Source organism: Erinaceus europaeus, chromosome 10 (genome assembly GCF_950295315.1).
Source record: "Erinaceus europaeus chromosome 10, mEriEur2.1, whole genome shotgun sequence".
Taxonomy (NCBI): domain Eukaryota; kingdom Metazoa; phylum Chordata; class Mammalia; order Eulipotyphla; family Erinaceidae; genus Erinaceus; species Erinaceus europaeus.
The window spans coordinates 108,993,133-109,015,007 of record NC_080171.1 but is presented as its reverse complement, the minus strand read 5'-3'; the positions used below and the strand labels follow the sequence as shown (position 1 = coordinate 109,015,007).

At 40.9% G+C, this 21,875-nt stretch overlaps 1 protein-coding gene across 1 annotated transcript in view; it reads left to right on the top strand.

Annotated features, from left to right (window-relative positions):
* The window catches only part of HSD17B3 (hydroxysteroid 17-beta dehydrogenase 3), a 46,823-nt gene that overhangs the window by 12,644 nt on the left and 12,304 nt on the right, over nt 1-21,875 (top strand). Inside the window, exons 3-6 of the mRNA XM_007539899.2 lie at nt 11,242-11,317; nt 15,034-15,141; nt 16,962-17,029; nt 19,106-19,141. Of these exons, the coding sequence (XP_007539961.1) occupies nt 11,242-11,317; nt 15,034-15,141; nt 16,962-17,029; nt 19,106-19,141 (288 nt within the window). The remainder of the gene's footprint in view (nt 1-11,241; nt 11,318-15,033; nt 15,142-16,961; nt 17,030-19,105; nt 19,142-21,875) is intronic.

The following is a 21,875-nucleotide window of genomic DNA, read 5'->3' as shown; positions in this document are numbered from 1 at the left end:
ATGCAGCTGAAGGTAATGTGGATTGGGTAGAAGCATTGTGCGGGCACTTCTTACTTCCTCTGCATAGAGATAAATCTGTGAATGCAGCTGAAGTGCACTTTGGCCTTGAATTGATTTGGTGGTATGTTCTTTCTGGTCCAGTTTTCTCCTACCACCAGGACTTTTATCCCTGAGATAAGACTTCATTCAAGGTCTTCACTGGGTGTTCAAGGGTGCAGAAAGACCTGAGGCTTTCTGGGTTAACAAGAGTTGGCTCATTATTGTTTGGGCTCTGACTTCTAGAGGAATCTTTCTCTTGGTAGGATTTGATCTGAAGCTTGTTTGAACTTTTTAGGATATTACAGGCTAGTTCGATTGCAGTCAGTCCTGTATTGACTGGGGTCCTGTAATTCCTGGAGATTGCAAGAAAAACCCAACAATGACAAAGAATTTAAAGACCGGCTGGGGGGGATAGTGTGATGGTTATGCAAAAGACTTCTAAAGCCTGAGGCGCTGTGGTCTTAAATTCAATCCTCAGTACCACTATGAGCCAGAACTAACTAGTGCACTGGTCTCTCTCTTTGTAACTTTCTTTCAGTCTATCTCCTTCCATATATATGTATATTAAAGAGGCTTAGTTCAGAAGATGACATCAAATTAAGTGCATAGCCAGGGTTTTGGGTACTCAGGATTTCTGTCAGTTCTGCCCCGTGTGACTGCTTCAGCTAGTACAAAAAATAGCTCCCTGGTCCCAAACAGGAGCCACTCTCAGGGCGTCCCAGTTTACCTGCTCTGGATAAGCAACTCCACCCCCAGATGCCACGCCCCTTTAAAGAGTACAGCAGGGAGTGAGTGGAGGCCCACCCAGTCCAGCATTCATGCTACCATGTGTGAGGACCGGGTTCAAACCCTGGTTCTCCCCTGCAGGGAGGAAGTATGTGCAGTGGAGCAGTGTTGTAGATGTCTCTCCTTTTCTCTTGTTTCTCACAAACTGTTAATACATGGCTTCCAGGAGTGGTGCAAGTGTGTAGGCACCAAGCCCCAGCAATAACTCTGGTGGCAAAAAAAAAAAAAAAAAAGAATTGTCATCTAATTTTATGTTTTCATTCTGTTCTCCTTTAGTTTCTAATTAATGAATTAATTAGTTTCTAATTGACTCTTAGTGTTAGGGCCTACTACCTGATTCTACCACTCCTGGGTTGTTGACTTTTTCATTCTTTCAAAAAATAATCTAGGGGTCCAGGTGGTGGCACACTTCACTGAGTGTACATGTTACAGTGTGCGAGGACCCAGGTTCGAGCCTCCAGTATCCAAATGCAGGGTGGAAGTTTCATGAGTAGTGAAGCAGGTCTGCAGGTATCTCTCTGTCTCTGTTTCTCCTTATCTTCCCTTTCCCATTTGATGTCTGGCTGTCTTTATCCAATAAATAAAGATAATAATAATTTTTAAAAATAATAATAATAATCTGGGTAGAGATGAAGAGAAAAAGAGAAGATGCCAAGAGGTGGAGGGAGAGCTACTTTAGCACTGAGCCAATATCCAAGGAACTTTTTTGATGTTGTTCATGGTGCTTGTGGAATCAAGGCTTGAACATGGGCCCTGGGACATGATGATGCATGCTATCTACCATATGCATTGTCTCCTGGCCCCTCCCCTTAATAACTTAAAAATAAACAATTTTGAGTCTGGAGAGCTAGTTTTCTATGTAGGATATATGTCTTGCCGTGTGTGTGTGTGTGTGTGTGTGTGTGTGTGTGTGTACGCCAAGTGCCAGGCCTGGTATTGTACTGGAGTGCCACAGGATTGGGGGCAGCTCTATTGCTATGGTGTCTTCTATTCTCTCTGTCTGAGTGGAAAGATACCTCAGGGGTCATGTATGTGCTAGGTCTCAGCCCAGACTCCACCCAAAATTAAAGTTTTTATCTTGAGGTAAATTTAGATTCGTGTGCAGTTGTAAGCAATATTACATAGAAACTCCATGTACTTTACTCAGTTTACCCCTCAAAGATAGAAATTTGCAGAACTACTGTAAAATATCAGTCAAGAGCTTGGCATTAATATAGTTAAAACACAGAGCAGTTCCCTTACAACAAAGACCCTTCATAATTCTCTCTATAGTCACCCTACTGCTTCCTGCCCTATTCCTTCCTTATTAGATATATTTAATGGCATAACATAATGTCTATGTAAATACTGTATTTTGACTTTTTGCTTCTCTGACATGTGTTCTTGGGTGTTGATGCCTAGAAGATGCTGGAAGCAAAACACATTGCTAAAGGCTATTGGCTTCATTCCTCCACATCTGGGCAGTTCTGGTGTCATTCCTCCCCCATGTGAGACAGTAGTGGGGACAAACACTGCTTCCAGCCCACCCCAGTGCTGTAAGAAAAGTCAGAATTCCTTCCCGGCTCATATTCCAGGCAACTACAGGTGTGACTCTTGGATTAAAATCACTCTGCCTCAGATCAACCCAAGAAAAATAACTGCTTTGCCCTATTCTTAAATATCATCCCACTTGGCAACATCTGATGGTGTCCTGTGCCATTTCAGCAAGGGACCTCTCCTTCCTAATGGTTAAATTACTTGGGTCTAAATTACCCCGGCTACACTCTTAGATTATTCTCTTTCATCTTGCCTTAAATGAAAATAGCAGCTTTTAATCATTTTTATGTTCCCTTGAAATAGCTGCCTTGTTCCTGTGTGGCTTGGTTTCAACCCTATAATTTCTGAGTCAGACATTGGTGACTCTAGATTCTTTGTAGCATATCACACATGTGCATGTGTGCTTGTGTGTCTAAAAAAACAGATAGAGAGACAGAGAGGATGGTGGGAGGGAAACACAGGAGTATATATGACATATAAGGATGGCTAGAAAAACAATAGAATGAGTATTGTGTCTCTTATCACCTGACTTAAATAGATTAGGTTATAGGGAGACAGTATGATGGTTATACAAAAAAATAAAGTCTCATGCCTGAGGCTCTGAGGTCCCAGGTTTAATCTTAGTCACTGCCATAAACTAGAGCTGAGCAGTGCTCTGTTTTTCTCTCTCATTAAAATAACATACAATACAATAAAATAAATATTTAAAAAAAGAGTAAATAGGACAAAACCAGTAATCTCGAAGCCTATCACGTGGGCATATATGTCTTGCCTTCATGTTTCCCCTTCCCCTTTATAGATATAAGCACTACCATAAACATTGAATTAATAATACACTTACTTTAATACCAAGTTCTAGCACCTATGCTTGTGTCCCTAAACAATATTGGTTGCTTTGCTTATTTTGAACTTAATGTGAATCATATTATTTTTTAGTGTTCATATTACTGATTAGTAGTGCTCTCTTGAAATTCATCCTATCTGATATGTATAGTACCTGACTCATTCATTTTCATTGTTATATAGTTGTCCATTCTATAAAGATATTTCAATTTAATTATCCTGTGGACATTTATGTAGGTGGTTTCCATCTTTGCTGATATGAATACTTTGTTTTTGGCTCCCTGAGGACTCATGCAAGAGTAGAGGACTTGTCCCCAAAGCAGATTTACTAGTTCAGAGTTTATGCATAGTCAGAATTATTAGTAACAGCAACTTATTACCCAAGTTTTGATGTCAAGTTTACACCAGTCTTTTAAAAATTTTTTTTTCTTTGTTAGGGGATTAATGTTTTACAGTTGGCAGTAAATATAATAGTTGGTACAGGCATAACATTTCTCATTTTCCACACAACAATGCAACCACCACTAGTTCCTCTGCCATCCTTCCAGGACCTGAACTCCACACACACACACACACACACACACACACACACACACACACACACACACACTCCAGAGTCTTTTACTTTGGTGCAGTACACCACCTCCAGTCCAAGTTCTGCTTAGTGTTTTCTCTTCTGATCTTATTTTTCAACTTCTGCCTGTGAATGAGATCATCCCATATTCATCCTTCTGTTTCTGACTTATTTCACTTAACATGATTTCTTCAGGCTGCATCCAAGATGGACTGAAAATGGTGAAATCACCATTTTTACTCTGAAAATATCCAATAGTTCTAGCTTATCTATTTATTCATTAAGCTCCCTTGTTGTTTTATTGATTTTCTGCCTGGATTATCTGTCAAGTTGAGAGAGTGGGGTGTTTAATTCCCTACTATTACTGTGTTGCTATTAATATATTGCTGTAGTTCTTTCAGTAGATGTTCAATGTATTTAGATGGCTTCACCTTGCGTGCATAGATGTTGATAATCATTAAGTCCTCTTGATTTATTGATCTTCTGAGCACTAGGTAATGCTCATCCCTATCTTTTAAATTTTTATTTGTTTTAAGGTATATCATGTCAGAGATGAGCATAGCTGTTCCTGCCCTTTTTTATGGTTCATTGACTTGTATGATAGTTTTCCATCCTTTCACTTTGAATCTGTGTTTGTCTTGTTGAGTTAGGTGGGATTCCTGCAGACAACTTATGTTGGGGTTGTGTTTTCTGATCCATCTTCCTACTCTGTGCCTTTTAATAGGTGAATTCAGGCCATTGACATTTATTAATATTATAGATTGAAGATATTTTAATGCCATTATTGTAGATTTTTAGAGTGCTCTGATATATGGCAGGTTTTTTTGTGATCTGATTGTTTATAGAAGACCTTTCAGAATTTCTTTCAGGGCAAGCTTGGTGGTAGTTGATTCCTTCAACTGTTGCTTATCTGAGGAGGTTTTTATGCCTCCATCTAGTCTGAATGACACTCTAGCAGCATACAGTAGTCTTGGTTGAAAGCCTTTCTCACTGAGCTTTCTCTTTCTCTCTCTCTCTGCCTCTCTCTCTCTCTCTCTCTCTCTCTCTATATATATATATATATATATATATATATATATATATATATTCCCTTTTGTTGCCCTTGTTGTTTTATTGTTGTAGTTATTATTGTCGTTGTTGATGTCATTGTTGTTGGATAGGACAGACAGAAATGGAGAGAAGAGGGTAAGACAGAGGGGGGAGAGAAAGAGAGACACCTGCAGGCCTGCTTCACCATCTGTGAAGCAACTCCCCTGCAGGTGGGGAGCCGGGGGCTCAAACCGGGATCCTTACATGGGTCCTTGCACTTGGTGCCACCTGCGCTTAACCCGCTGCACTATCACCCGTCTCCAGTCGATAGACATCTTGCCATTCTCCTCTGGCCTGTAGTGTTTGTGTGGAGAAATCTGCTGCTAATCTTGTGGGTTTTCCTCTGTAAGAGACTCTTAGTTTTTCTTTTGCAGCCTTCAGGATCCTTTGTTCTTATTCCTTTTCATTCTACGTATGATGTGTCTTGGTGTCTTTAAGTCTGTGTTAATTCTGTTTGGGACACTCTGGGCTTCTTGAACTTTTATTTCTTTTATGTTGTCTATACTAGAGAAGTTCTCATCTATTATGTTCTGAGGAGTGCTTTCTTCCCCTCCCTCTCTTTCTTCCTCTGAGGCCTAGAATGCCCATGTGGTTTCTTTTGAAGTCATCCCATAGGTCTCTGTTGTTGTTTTCAGTATCTGTTAATCTTTTTTGAGATCTCTCTCATCTTTCTTAGTTCTCTCTAATTCACCCTTAATCTTGCTAATTCTGTTTTCTGCCTCATTTATTCTGTTCTCTCTCCCCTGTTGTTTTCTGTAGCTCAGCTATTTTGTTACCCTGTTCTGATACTGTATTAGCTTGTTCAGCTAGTTGTGCTCTTAGCTCAGCTATTTCAGCTTTCATCTCTCTGATTACAAGGAGAGAGTTAGTGCTTTCTTTCAGAGTCTCATTTATTTTTTCTGCATTTCTGATGACAATTCTTTTAAACTCTTTCCTCACTTCTGTGATTAATTCCTCAGCTAGCATTTGGATGTTGATCTCATTTTTCTGTGCTTCTACCTTTGGGGTCTCTTAGCTGGACTTTTGTCATGGTTTCTCCAATGTTTCTCTTTAGTTAACCATTATTACAGTATGTTATGAGGTCTTTCAGTACTTTTCAGTCCACTGATCACTCTTGCCTAGGTTCACTTGTGTCTAATAAGGTACTTAAAGACTTCATTGTTGTGGAAATTAACAGTTGTTTCAATGTTATCTCAATCCCTGAGTTGGAGCACAGTGGCTTAAAAGCCTCTTTTGTTCTTTTTCTTCCTTGTAGGCTATGGTAGCCTGAGGACTTTTTACCTATAAGTAGGTTTTTTAGCTTAATCAGTCACTCCTGACCAAGAGACCATGGTGGGGGAAGGTAACACAGTGGTTATGCAAAGAGACTCCCACACCCCAAGAATCCAAAGCTCTGGCCTCAATTCAGCTTCTCTGCCAAGCAGGCAGCACTGTTGGGCCCTGTGAGTTTCTAAACAAGTCCAGTTTATAGTCTCTATCTTCTGAGGCAATTATTCACCATGTTCTCATCAGGAGAACCATGTGAAAAGCTCCCACCATACAGCTCCACTGCTAGACCACCAGGGTGTAGATTTTCTCCTGAGATTCCTGGTCAGTTCTCTGCACTCCCTCCCCCCCCCCCCACCATGTCAGCACAGGGCCTTGCTCCTGCTGCACCACCCTCTGAGGCGCAGTAGCAATGAAGACTCACAGTTGCATTTGGTGAGGCTTGGGGAAGTCCTCTCCTTCCTTCAGCCGTCTTTTTGTTGGTAAAACAGACTGGAGGTGGTTCCTCAACTGGCAAACTGCCAACAACCACTTGGGAGTAGATATGAGCTTTCACCCCAAGAATCTCTCCTTAGGCTCCTCTCTGTCCATGAGTCACATGTGTTTTCACTCACTGGTGACTTGGTGGGCTCCCAAAGTAGTTCCAGTCTCGTCTTGTTGCAGTCTCAGGTGATCTTTGATATTCCTTGTTCTTTAGAGAAGTTTCTCAACTGGGGAGAGATGGTGGTCTGGGCAGAGTTTTGGTCTCTGGATGCTTTGGTGATTTGGTGGCTTCCCAAAGTACTTCTAGCCCTGTCTTGTTGTGGTCCCAGGTGGTCTCCTTTGGTATTCCCAGTTTTCCACACCAGTATTATCAGCCTATAAATAGGAGAATTTTATCTCTGAAAAATTTGTACAATAGTGGCTCTTTTTGAATAATAGAATTTATCTTTTTTTTAAAAAAAGGTTATTTATAACATGGAAATATTGATAAGCCCATAGGATAAGAGGGGTACAATTCCACACAATTCCTACCACCAGAACTCTGTATCCCATCCCCTTCCCTGATAGCTTCCCAATTCTTTATCTCTCTGGGAGTATGGACCCAAGATGATTATGGGGTACAGAAGGTGGAAGGTCTGGCTTCTGGAATTTCTTCTTTGCTGAATAGAACTTATCTTTGAGGGGTCCTATAAGGGGAGTCCTGAGATTCCCAAACAGACATGATGGGGCTAGACCTCGAATGAATCCCTCTCTCCATTGTTACAGTCATCTCTTGTTGGAGAATGGGCCCACTGTCCTGGAAAGTCCAACCCATTGTTTCCATGAGGTCTGAGCGGATTGACCCCCAACTCTCCCTTCAGGTTGAGACAAGGGAAGGTTCCCCCATCTCTGGAATTTACGATGGTCTCTGGAATTTATGATGGCTGGATCCCCAGACATGGGCGCCTTTCTACACATTCTGCCTCCCCCTTTCCTTCTTTATTTAAAAGCTATAGATTACTGTGTATGGTTAACCTTAAAACTGCCAGAAAACATCCTGATAGCTCAGCTGCCTCCCCTGCTGCTCTAAAGTGCCTGCAATTTACCTCGGAAAATGTACATTGTAAAGCTTATGATCAAACACTCTGTTGGTCAAAATGTAGCTATGCATTGCGTTACTCTGTGTTTGGGTTAATGGATACCCCAACCTTCTCCCCGAGTTATGGCCTATGTTCACCTGCTTTTGCTTTCAATAAATGAATTGTCCCACTGAGGCTTTTCCAGAGCTGACTGCCCTGTCTCTCTGCACACTTTGCCCTCTGCATGCGGAGCTACCCCTAGGACTCTCAGGGGCCACCCTGACTCTCTCCTCAGCTGGCTGGGGGTGGGGGGGCCAGAGCGAGCCCACAATCTCTATCAGGAACAACAAAATAGACCTCTTTGTGGGCCACTATGGGACCTTGTCCTCAACTTGGATCAACAACGGTAAAGAATATTCCATCCTCCGAAGGGGGGTTGGATAACATACTCTATGCCACACCTGAGGAAGATCGGTCCTGATATTGGGGCAGCTTGGAACGTTGGAAGTGTAAGTGTTTGTCACCAGGAATCTTGTCTTTATACCATATATGGGAAGTGAATCTGGAAAACATCAAGAGGAGGCCAGGTACTATTTCTTTCAGCTGAGAGAGAAGAAGAAAAATGAAAGATACCTAGAAGTAGTAATAAGCGTAGGAGTGATTTAGAAAGGAAATGGAGGCAGGGCCATTGAAAACATTGGAAAAAGGAATATATATATATATATATATATATATATATATATATATATATTACATAGTTGTAGAATCAGCCCATATTTGTGACAATAGATACTGTTCTGTCATATAAAAAAAAAGATGAAGTCATTCCATTTGGGGCAAGCTGAATGGGACTTGAGGTGATTATGCCAATTGAAATGAATCAAAAAGTGAAAGACCATTAACCAGATGGCTTCACTCACAGTTGGACTATCTATCAGTAACCAGAGCAAATGAATTGGTATAACACAACAGAATTCTTTAAAAAAAATTTTTTTTATTGGGGAAATTAATGTTTTACATTCGACAGTAAATACAATAGTTTGCACATGCATAACACTTCTTAGTTTTCCATATAACAATACAACTAGGTCCTCTGTCCCCACTAGGTCCTCTGTCATCCTTCTTGGACCTGTATTCCCCCCACCCCCCGACCCCAGAGTCTTTTACTTTGGTGCAGTACACCGATTCCAGTTCAGGTTCTATTTGTGTTTTCTCTTCTGATCTTGTTTTTCACCTTCTGCCAGAGAGTGAGATCATCCCATATTCATCCTTCTGTTTCTGACTCATTTCACTTAACATGAATTTTTCAAGGTCCATCCAAGATGGGCTGAAAACAGTGAAGTCATCATTTTTTTGTAGCTGAGTGGTATTCCATTGCGTATATATACCACAACTTGCTCAGCGACTCATCTGTCACAACAGAACTCTTAAACCCTGTGGTAAGTATGTTAGATACTGGAGGGGAAGGAGATGGGTTTTGGAAAGAATAGAGGAGATGACCTTGACAGTAAGATGGCACTTTTATGGTAGGTAGGTGGCAGCATATTTATCTACCAAGGTATGAAACTATGCTTTGGAAATTACATAGTATCTCAGTAAAATCTGGCACTTTTGCAACACATACACTGAAGGTGGAACTGTACAGAAAATGTAGTATGATTCCTATTGCCACGTAGTGCACAAAACCTTATTTTCAGAATAATGCACAAATTTGTGAAACATTGTGTTTTTTTTTTTTTTTGCCTCCAGGATTATAGCTGGGGCTCAGTGCCTGCACTATGAATCCACTGCTCCTGGCAGCCATTTTTTCCCCATTTTGTTGTTGTTGTTGTTATTGTTGTCATTGCTATTGTTGTTGGATAGGACAGAGAGAAATGGAGAGAGCAGGGGAAGACAGAGATGGGGGAGAGAAAGAGAGACACTTGCAGACCTGCTTCACTGCTTTTGAAGCGACTCCGCTGCAGGTGTGGAGCCGAGGGCTTGAACCGGGATCCTTACACCAGTCCTTGCACTTTGTGCTACGTGTGCTTAACCCGCTGTGCTACGGTCCGACTCCCCATTGTGTATTTTTTAAAAACAAGTTTTATGTTCTATGTCTTTTGCAATTAAAACGACAATAAAAACAATCTAGGATCAGTGAGAAAAATTTCAATAAACCCGGGCCTTCATCACTAATTCCAGTGCCATCAGTCTCTGTAAATTATTTCTTTAAAAGTCGTTTTCACTTTTGGCTTCAGGGAAAGATCAACTGCTTTTTCATCTATAGTACTTAAAATCATCTATTGATTTATTAATAAGAGGCAGAGAGACTGAGAGAGAATGAACAAATCAGAGCATCACAGTAGCACATGCAGTGCTGGGGATCAAATTCAGGACCTCATGCTTCCAGATCCTGTGCTTTACCATTCTACTTCCCCAGCTGCCATATGTAGCTTTATGTATGTGTCTCCTTGTGCCATGTCAATGCACATATCTTCTGTCCACCATCACTTAAGTCCCAGGAGTCCAGGCAGCACCCTGGACTGTAATTTCATGGAGACATTAAACTCTTGGCCCCTTGGCTCCTTATTCTGCTTCCTGTTATTGGAAGACAAACAAAACAGGTGGAAAAGGCTCAATGAAGTGCTAGAATATGCTTGAGAATAAGACAACTCTCAACTTACTGCATAGATACTGTGATTATGGTGCTGCTGCCCTAGTCCTTATTTTTAAGAAAAGTTGGACAAAATGGATAGATATGTTAAGTTGACCGGAAAGAAAAAATGAGACGAGCTGGACAGAAGGGAGCCAGAAGGAGACCAGAAAGCAGGAAGAAACAGGATGAGCTCACCACAAAGTGGCAGCAACTGTCACACTTACCTGAGGTCTTCTGAGAATTAAAGAGGGCTTTCTGTGTAGTTAGAAGATAAGGGCTGAACATGTGGGGAGAGTTAAAGAAAAAAAAAACCTAACAGTTTTAGCTTCTGTAAAACTTGCTCTTTGCTGGGGTGGCGGGTGGGGCAGGGGAGAACTGGGTCAGGACGTAACATGCCAAAAGCTTGCTTCCACCCAGGCATGTAGGAATGGTGAAACTTCATCCCTTGCTGAAAGCTTCAAGAATGATTTGAGCTTTCAGGCCTGTGCAAATAAAGTTTTCTTTCTCCTTCACCCAGTCCTGGCTATAGTCTCCTCGATTTTTCTGGTGGGATTCCTGGGTTGGTTTCCCTAACACTTATGACATAAATTATAGCATAAAATACCCTAAATTCTGAATTGAATACTTCAGACCTCATTCATTTCTGATAAGTAGGCATTAAGATATTGGATCAGTACAAAACCAGAATTCTTAGAATACACCCTGGCACATAATAAACATATGCAAAGAAACTGTTATTATTATGTCACATTTAACCTGGCTAAGTGCTGTTGTTTTGTTTGTAGCCCAGATGTGGTATCTTGTGTATTTAAAGCCAGGAGAAACAAAATATCTTTCTGTCACCGATTGGGAAATGCTCCAATTCACCTTTAGAGCAAAACTTTCCTGTCTACTGATCATATCTGTCATTTTTGGTTTTCACATCCTGCCAGTTAGCAAGACAAGGACTCAATGTTGTGCTTATTAGTCGGACAATGGAAAAACTACAGGCTGTTGCTGCAGAGATTGGTGAGTGACACTGAGGAACTAGGGACATGTTTGTGGAACCCACCAGCCAGATCACTTCCTGTCTTGACAGTTGAAGCACACCCTGGCCTCACAGTTCCGTCACTGCCTGTCTTCCTGCCAGGTGCCCAGTTCATAAAATTAAGCCCACCAGCAACTCTTTGGGTTAAGTGAAACAGGAAGAGACAAACCAAAAGGTCCACTTTCTATTTTCATCTGCTGCCTTCATCTCTAGAATTAGACCCCTTCATCCAAGAGGCCCAAGCTCTAGTTGCTTCTGCCCTGCACTTCTAAAGCAAAATCTGTGTCTGGGACTTCATTTCCTTATGACTGGCACATAGTAAACACACACTAAGAAAATGCTATTATTATGCTATACTGCTCCTTGCAGGAAGGCAAGAGATGCTGCTCAGAGGTGGCTATCAGATTAAAAATAAGCAAAGCCATCATCCAGTGTATGGTATACAACCCTAGGAGGCATAATTTTTATTGTATTTTATTGTTATTACTCACACCGAAATACTCTTAGTGATGATGACATCATTTTTTGGGGGGGTTAAATTCAAATTTTAACAATTAAATGGCTTATTGATAAATTCCTTAATTGAAAAGAATGAACCTTTTAATCTGAAGACACATGAAGGTCATACAAACAGTCTGGGGTGGGAAATTGGCCTTGTTTCCCTGGGGGGATACTTAGGGTGGGTGGAGTGGGAGGGAGGAGTTGAGGAGCTGAGCAGTTATACTGGGGAGGCTCCGGGTCCTTGAAACAATCTGTTTGGCTTTTTGTTCTGTGCCTGGATAACAAAAGTGACTTTGATTGGGATTAGTGCATTCTTTAGTGTCTCCCTCACAAATGTTGCAAGTGCCTCTCTCCCCCACTGAAAAGCAAGAAGTGTCTTTAGTCTGAAACCTTCTGTCCTTAGATTACACACAGGATCCCTCACTCCAGAAACATTGGGTCCAATCCTGTAGTTAAGCAGGCAGCAGATGGCGCAACCTGCCCGCTGCTGCTTTTGTGTCTCCCTGCAAGGTCCTGCACAAAACAAGTCCACCTCACCTAGCATGCTAGAAAGAGCACCAGCTTAGGGGAGGAAAATGTGGAGGAGGCCCCGAGGCAAGCAAGTTAGATTTTCTGAACTTCAGTTTCCTTTCTTTCTTTCTTTCTTTCTTTCTTTCTTTCTTTCTTTCTTTCTTTCTTTCTTTCTTTCTTTCTTTTTTTTTTTCCTCCTCCAGGGTTATTGCTGGGCTCGGTGCCTGCACCATGAATCCACCGCTCCTGGAGGCCATTCCCCCCCCCCTTTTGTTGCCCTTGTTGTAGCTTCGTTGTGGTTATTATTATTGCCCTTGTTGATGCAATTCGTTGTTGGATAGGACAGAGAGAAATGGAGAGAGGAGGGGAAGACAGAGAAGGGGAGAGAAAAATAGACACCTGCAGCCCTGCTTCACCGCCTGTGAAGCGACTCCCCTGCAGGTGGGGAGCCGGGGGCTGGAACCGGATCCTTACGCTGGTCCCTGCGCTTTGCGCCTCATGCGCTTAACCCATTGCACCACCGCCCGACCCCCTGAACTTCAGTTTTCTAAAGTAGGAGTCATATCTGCTTTCATATCTGTACAGAGAGTTAAAAGAATATATTGTGCAGGTAAATGTTTGAAAAACTTAAATTATTGGGGCCAGGCCTTGGCATAGGAGGTTGAGGAGGGAGACAGCTTTTTGCATAGCCATTCTGCTAGGGAGAAAGCATATTGGTTATGCAAAAGACATTGTCTGAGGCACCAAAGGGCCCAGGTTCAATTCCCAGTACCTCAATAAGCCAGAGCTGAGCAGTCATCTGGTAAAAAATTAAATTTAATTAAATTAAAAATATATATATACATATGTGTGTGTGTGTGTGTGTGTGTGTGTGTGTATGAATAATGAAAACAATGCAGCTGAGCAGATATGCTGCTTTGTGCAAAGACTTGGGCTTATGTCTCTGGTCCCCACCTCCAGGGGAATGGGGAGGGAGTCTTCATAAGTATTGAAACAGGTCTGCAGGTGCCTTTCTCTCTTCTCTGTCTCCTTTAGCTTTTCTCAATCTCTCTTTGTCCTATAAAAAAAAAAAAGAACAAAATAAAATAAGAAGAAAAAAAAGGAAAAGTGGCCTCTGAGAACAGTGGCTTTGACATGCAGGTACCATATTCAGTGGAGAAGCAGTTACAAAAGCCAGACCTTTTACCTTCTGCATCCCATAATGACCCAGGGTCCATATCCTTAGAGGGATAAAGAATAGAAAAAATATCAAGGAAGGGGATGGGATATGGAGTTACAGAGCCCCAGTGATAACACTAGTGGCAAAAGGAAAGGAAATAAAATGAAAGAAAAAAGCCCAAGCTATTAGACAAACACACAGGGTTGCTGTGTCTATGTGATGGAGGCTTGACATTCATTCAGCAGAATCAGCATGAGGTTTTACTCTTTGAATCCTTAGATGAGGACTCGCAAACTTGAGCATGTATCAGGGGAAGAGTGTGAAAACAGATCCCAGGGTTTCTGACTTGGAGGAGCTTGAGGTGGAGCAAAGCTTATTTATTTACTTATATTTTAAAGCAGCATTTTAGAGACATGGAATTTTAAAAAAATATTTATTTATGAGCTAGAAAGGCGACATAATGGTTCTGCAAAAAGATATTCATGTCTGAGACTCTGAGCTGCCAGGTTCAACCCCCAGTGCCATGATACGCCAGAGATAAGCAGTGTTCTGGTATATAAATAAATAAATAAATAAATAAAATATTTATTTAGTGGCTAGAGAGAGAAGTGGAGAGATGGGAGACAGACAGGAAGTGAGAGAAACAGACACTTTCAGCACTGCTTCACCACTCACAAAACTTTCCCTCTGCATGTGGGGACAGGGGTCTTGAACCCAGAAGAATTTTTTAAACAAGTGCGATGGTGTGATCTCGAATCTTCCCCTTTGAGAATCACTACATTAACACACACACACACACACACACACACACACACACACACACACACATTACTTGCGTAACATTTAGAAATGTACAGAAACCGGCCTTCATTAATCTTTAGGCACATTATTTATCTAGAACTATTTATTTCTTTTTTAGAAATCTTATTTATTTTACTTTAGAGAGAGAGAAATACTGGGAGAAAGATACTGAAAGTAAGAGAAAGAAGGAGAGAGGGAAAGAGATCAAGATCAAAGCACTGCTCTGGGGATAGAAGCTGGAAATTCAGAGCCTCAGGCATGAAAGTCTTTTGCAGAACCATTATGCTGCCACCCCTATTTCTTACTTATAATAATGTTATATATATATTTAAGTTGCCACGAGGGTTATAACTGGGGCTTGGTGTCTGTATCACGAATCCACTGCTTTCAGTGTCCATCTCCCTCCTTCTCTCTCTCTTTTTCTGTCATTTTTTTTATAGGACTGAGAGGAATTGAGAGGGAAGGAGATATAGAGGGAGAGAAGGAGAGAGACACCTGCAGCATTGCTTCATCACTTGTGAAGCTTCTCCCCTGCAGATAGGGACTAGGAGCTTGAATCGGTTCCTTGCACATGGTGATATGTCCACTCTTCCTGGTGCATGGCTGCCAGCCCTGAACCCATCTTAAATGTCTGCTCAGGTGGTGCAGCGACACCTGGGGAAGTCCATGGGGAACAAGAGGACTTAGGTTTCTGTTATCAGGGAGTGATTGTTGTCTCTAATGTAGAACAGATGACTGGAAGCAATGTGAAAATTATACAAGCAGATTTTACCAGAGATGACATCTATGAGCATATTGAGGAAAATCTTCAAGGCTTAGAAATCGGAATTTTAGGTAAGTAAATTGCAAAATGCAAATCTTTTAATTGGTGAAATAATTAACTTTCTGACAATTGATTATTCCCCAGTGGCTTATATTGAATTTATGACTGTATTTTAAACTGTAACGCTAAAACTTAACAAATATGTATATGATTTTGGAATGTATCAAAGCTTTGCACTTATATTTTCTAATATTAAGATGACTTTTTTTTTTTTTTTACTGAACTGATAATGACATTTGGCAGGAAAAGGGACGTTCAGAAACAGTGACTTAAAGGAATTAGTTTAATAATGATAATGACATTAGCAGGAAAACGGATGTTCAGAAACATTGACTTAAAGGAATTAGTTTAATAAGCACATGTATTATTAATCCAGGAAATAGCAAGTCATTATTCATATTGAAAATGGACTCTCTTATTTAGAAAACAAGAAAATAATCATTTTGTCATGATTTATAGGCCAGCTATTTTGCTGTCACACACGTAGTTTAATTTTGTATTATATGTGGGTGAATATAAGATTTGTCTTCTGAATTTCCTGTTGAATTTTTTTAAATGATTACATTTTCACTAAAAAAAAAAAGTAACTACACATTACTGCAAAACACTGCAAAGAAGTAGATGAATACAGGAAAGAATTTATTATTATTATTATTATTATTGACCATCACTAGGCTTCACCATCCCATGCATACTTTTTCAGATAGAAAGATGGAGGGGGAGGTAGAGAGAAAGACACCACACGACTAAAGCTTCCTTTGAGCAGTGGAGGCTGGGCTTGGACCCGAGTTATTTATCGGATTAAGCAAGTATACTATCCAAGAGAGCTATCATGTTGACTCAAGAATTATGAATTTCTTAAGTCCCAACAGCCTGCAATAACATCTTGGTTCTTATCATTCCACATATATACACACAAATTTTCTAAGCTAGAAGTATACTTATATATTGCTTTTTAACATAAAAAATATCATGCACTATAAATATTTCCCCTTGTTTTTAAACTTATAAATAGTCATAATTTGGAATGACTGGATTTCACCATATGATGTGTTTAATGCACTTCCTGTCACCATTTTTTCCCTTTCAATTTCTTTAGTGCTGTCAAATGTTACAATGTACAACCTCGCACACAAATCTATTTGCATGTGTTTCCTCAGGAATATATTCCAAGAAAAGAATTGATGGGTTGAATATGAAGATTTTAAGACTTTTAATAAGGGTCTGAATGGTGGTTCACTTGGTTGAACACACATATTATCTTGTGAAAGGATCTGGGTTCAAGCCTCCAGTTCCCATCTGCAGGGGGAAAGCTTCACGAGTGGTGAAGGAGTGCTGCAGGTCTTTCTTTCTCCCTTTCTATTTTCCATTTCCCTCTTAATTTCTCTCTGTATCTGTCCATTAAAATAAATTTAAAAAACAGGGGGTTGGGCGGGTAGCGCAGTGGGTTAAGCGCAAATGGCTTGAAGCACAAGGACCAGTGCAGGGATCTCGGTTCGAGTCCCCGGGTCCCTATCTGCTAGGGGAGAAGTGAGTCTGCAGGTGTCTATCTTTCTCTCCCCCTCTCTGTCTTCCCCTCCTCTCTCGATTTATTTCTGTCCTGTGCAACAATAATGACAGCAACAACAATAATAGCAACAATGATACACAACAAGGGCAACAAAGGGGAAAAAATAGCCTCCAGGAGCAGTGGATTCATGGTGCAGGCACCGAGCCCCAGCAATAACCCTGGAGGCAAATAAATAAATAAATAAATAAATAAATAAAAACTTTAATAAACGTTTACCGCTGGCTTCTTATAACTTCTCTTCATTTTGTCTCTTTATTTCAGTCAACAATGTTGGAATGCTTCCCAACCTTTTCCTAACCAGCTTCCTTGATACAGCAGATCAAATGCAGGTAGGCTTGTGTTTTCAGTGGGTCGTTTCTGTTTAGATGTTGGGCCCACTTGCTGAGTAATCCCATGGCTAGTAAAGAGGGGATGGGAGCGTCCCTACCCCAAATGCTGTATTTTACTGGATGTCTGTACTGGGTGTCTGGAGGACTCTCTCTCTCTCTCTAGTACTTAATTTTGGGGGTCCTCTATTTTACTTTGTAAGTGAATAATTCTGCCTACCAAGATTCACAGTTACTGCTTTAAGTGGGGAGGTTAGTTTTGGTGTTTTTTTTTGTTTGTTTGTTTTCTTTTCTTTTTTGTCTTCTTCCAGTAAAAAGATTTGTTTAACTTCCAGTATGAGGGAAGTCCATGATACAAAAGGGAATTTTTTATATATTTAACAGTCCTTGGAGGCACTGTTTGTTGATTCTTCCCTAGGTTTGGCTAGTCATGAGTTAATACCAGCCATCACTTCCCAGTTGTGGACGCGCTGCTATGATCCTATTTAACTCCCAAATTGACTTCACTGGCATCTAGTGCCAGATTGCTGTAGCACTGCTGTGCATTCTTATCAGATTCTCTGCTTGATAATGTATCTAACCCCACGGTTCCCATTTTCAAAACCCCCTGTTTCTGAAACCAGTGTGTATCTCTCTAAGCAGGTGCCGTTCTTGCTCCTCTTTTGCTATTGTGTCTGTACTTTCCTTGTTCTTGTGTCTTTTCCTATTTATTTGTCCATCATAGAGGATTATAGTCATTTCTTTTTAGGCGCATTGCTAGGGCCTCACGTGTGTGATCTCAATGTCCTGGGATGAAATTTCCAGATAGATAGATAGACAGACAGACATAGAGAATTAAGGAGAGCTAGGACAGCACCAAAGCTTCCCCTGGGGCTGTGGGACTCCACTGTGGGACACTGGAGCACAAACTTGCCGTGCCTTGCACAGGACAAGGCAGGGGTCATGCCTGATGAGCTATCTCCTCCACCTCCTAAGAGTTTCTTTATCTGCCCTCTCTAATAGAGAACCTGTACCTTATGTTATAAAACTCTTTGACTTTCTGTTCTCTATATTATTGTCTTCCAGGCCCACATATGTGAAGTTCTCTTATTGCAGCTGGACATGAATAATTTCCATTTGGAAAACTGTGCTCATACTCTTCCCATATCTTTCTGTGTGATCACTTAAATGACCTCTACTCAAGATCACATTCTGATAGAATCATAGAATGAATGTCAGGTGTTTCCTCTTCTATTGCACATTTATAGAACATTAGTTAGGAGTCTAATTTGTAGATTGCATGAGAGGTAAGTTTTAATTAATTAATTTATTAATCTTTTTGTCAGAGTGCTGATCAGCTCTGGCTTATGGTGATGTGGAGGATTGAACCTGGGACTTTGGAGCCTTAGGCAGGACAGACTGATTGTATAACCTTTATGCACCTACCTGAGTGAGCATTTTTTTAAACAAATATTTTTTTTTTTTTAATTTTATTTTAATGAGAGAGAGAGAGAGGGAGAGGGAGAGGGAGAGGGAGAGAGAGAGAGAGAGAGTGGGAGAGAGAGAGAGAGAGAGAGAGATTCCAGAGCACTGCTCAGCTCTGGCTTATAGTGGTGCTGGGGATTGAACCTGGGGCCTTAGAGTCTCAGGTATAGAAGTCTTTTGCACAACCATTGTGCTGTTGCCCAACCCCCAAGCATCCCCTCCCCCCCTTTATGGTTGGCTACTACTACTTCTAGTGTGGTTTTTGTTGTGCCAGCAGGAGATGCTATGGGTAAGGTGTTAGATTTCCCTGTTTGTATATTTTATGTTTCACCATGCCAGCCCAGTGTCTGTGATGTTAATATAGAGTCTCCTTGCTGTATTTCTAGCCTCTGGGAAGAAATAGCATGGGGGAATTTCTCCCACAGCTTAGTGAGTTTCTGAAGAAATCCCAGTTGTGTTTTGTTGAGTTGTCAGGTGATTTCTTTATCTGCTACATCAGGGGAGAGATGTGAGGCAGTTCTTCCTCCATGGTCAAGCCTTTGGCTCCACTGACTGCTTCTAAAGAGAACTTCTCAAGTGATCTGGCTGACTTATGTTTGTAATTATTTCTTACAGAATCTCATCCACTGTAACATCACCTCCGTAGTGAAGGTATGTGATTTAATATATGTGGTAAACGCGTTACAATGTAGCAGCTCTTGGAATCTGGCAACACAAAACTGTCCCTTTCCATGCAGAGACAGAATTCTTTCAAATTGAACCAGACTTCATTAAGAGGCCGTGAAGTAATCATTTAATTTTCTCCTTCTCCATGTATCCAAAGAACACAGTGGTGGATCCATTTTCCTTATATTCTGAATCCTATTGCTGTATTCAGTTGTGTCACATGTCAGGGTATATTAAGATTAATGATGCTGAAAAGAACTCAACATTCCAAGGCAACTTACAAAAATTAATTGTTTACGGACCTGGTGGTTGGTGGTACACCAGGTAGAGTGCACACATTGTCACGTACAAGGTCTAGGGTTTATATCCTCAGCTCCCAACTGCAGTAGGAAAGCGTCAGGAATGGTGGAGTACTGCCACAGGTGCCTCTCCTTTTCTCTGTGAAAAACACATTTTTATTAGTGATTTAATAATGATTTACAGGCTTATAAAATATTAGTGGTATAGTTTCTCATCACTCCCATCACCAAAGTTTTATGCCTCTCCCTTCTAGCAATAAACACTGTAGTTCTCCCAAGATGTTAGAGGTGTTTCTTCTTTCCTCTCTCGTCTGTCTCTCACACTCTGTCACAAAGAAGAAAAGAACAAGGAAAAAAAAAATAAAAGGCTCTCAGAATTGGTGAAGCCATAAGGGGGTAATGAGACTCAGCAATTAACCCTGGTAGCAAAATAAAATACTACTACTAATAATAATTTACCGTGATTAAATTCTTTGTAAACAGCAGAAAACTTGCGCTCATTGGAAAAGTGACAGGAGTGACTTCAGAGTTTTCTGGACTTTTGTTGCCCAAGAAAAATATTGTTAAAGTTCAGGTTTATATGTATTCTGATGCCAGCTCAACTGCTAATTAGTTGGACAGTATTGGACACGTTATTTGATCCATTTGAACTTCAAATTTAATCTGTTATTAAAGAGCATTGGACTCAATGTCTCAGGTACCATTTGGAACTCAGGCTCTTCGGTGATAACTAACTGCTTCAGTTGTAGAGGGTGATTACCACAATACTAGCTATACTGTACCTTTGTGTGAAGAAGAAAAAGTTGCCCCCTCTGGACAGATTAATTAATTAATTGTCACCAGGGTTTCACTGCTCCGTTTTTTTTTTTTTTTTCAGATAAGAGTCAGAGACAGAGAGACAGGGGTGGGAAGGGGGAGGAAGCAGTGGTGCATGTGGTTAAGTGCACACATTACAGTGCACAAGGACCCAGGTTTAAGTCCCAGGTGGAAACCTGCAGGAGGAAAGCTTCATGAGTGGTGAAGCAGGGCTGCAGGTGTCTCTCTGTCTCTTTCCCTCTCTATCTCCCCCTCTCCTCTCAATTTCTTTCTGTGTCTATCCAATAATAAATAAATAAAAACTAAAAAAAAAAATAAAACAGTATTAAAAAAAAGATAGAGACAAGGAAAAAGAGAGAGAGAGAGAGAGAGAGAGCAGATGGAAAGACACCACAGCATTGAAAGTTCCCCCGTTGCGGTGAAGGCTGGGCTCTAACGTGGTTTGCATGCATGCAAAAGCAGGCATACTCCCAGGAAAATGCTCTGGCTGACCCTGGGCAGACAATTTAGAAAAATTTTCTGCCTGAGAGTAGACATAGTCAGGTGGTGCATGTCTTGGTTAAGTGATATTTTTCTTTGAGCTCAGTGTGTCGCCTCCTCCCCGCCTACCCCCCTTTTTTTGCTTTTAATTTTCCCGAGTTGTGAGAGCCCTTTAATGGTTTGTGAGTGAACCTTGGGCTCTCAACCCATCTAGTGCCTCCACAGATGGATACTATGTTCAATACACACAATTCTCCAGTATGCATCCACCCCGCCCCCACCCCCACCCCTACCCCGACCCCTACCCCCACCCCCACCTCTCACTTCCCGTCCCGTGCCCGCCACTTAACTTTGCTAGGTTCAGGAGAACTTCAGCGATGAATCAGGTGTGATCTGGCTGGAGAACAGTGGGAAGCCAAGTTGGATCTGAACACATGGACTGATCATGGAGGACTGGGATCCCAACAGAAAATAGATTGCTGTCAACATAAAGGGGAGGGCAGGATGGATATTTAGCAAATGATAAATTGGGCTGACAGTTGTTTTCACTATTGGTGTTTTGTTTTGCTTTTTTTTTGTAAGCATATCAGTATTTTATAGTTTCCTGCTCAGTTTTTTTAATAAGCTACACAATTCCTTTTTATGCTGGGCAGTCAGTGACTTTCGAAAGCTCCCAGCTGATGTAAGTTTCCTACATCCAACTGTTGCCTTACTAGTAAAATTCTGCATATTATAGTATGCATTGATCTTTCAGTCTTGATTTGTATGACCACAGGGATTCCTGAACATTATTTGACAATCGTTGGACTTCTGTTTTAACAGGGAAACCCTCTGACTTGATTAAAAAAAAAAGACCTTATTTTACATATTGTTAGATACTGACCTCGTTAAGTAACAAGGAAAAGAAAGGTTAGTTTCTAAGTATGTCATATCCTGGCTAACTATGCTAATGGAAACATGGTTGATATCCCTTAATTATTCTAAAGGAGCTGCCTGGAAATAATAGTGTTCACTGTCAAGATCAGAAATGGGGGAACGAGTTTGAAGATCAAGGGAAAGTAAAACTAGAGACTATTTATTGAAAGTTTTTGTGACAGAGATTCACCGAGTCCAACATAACCTCT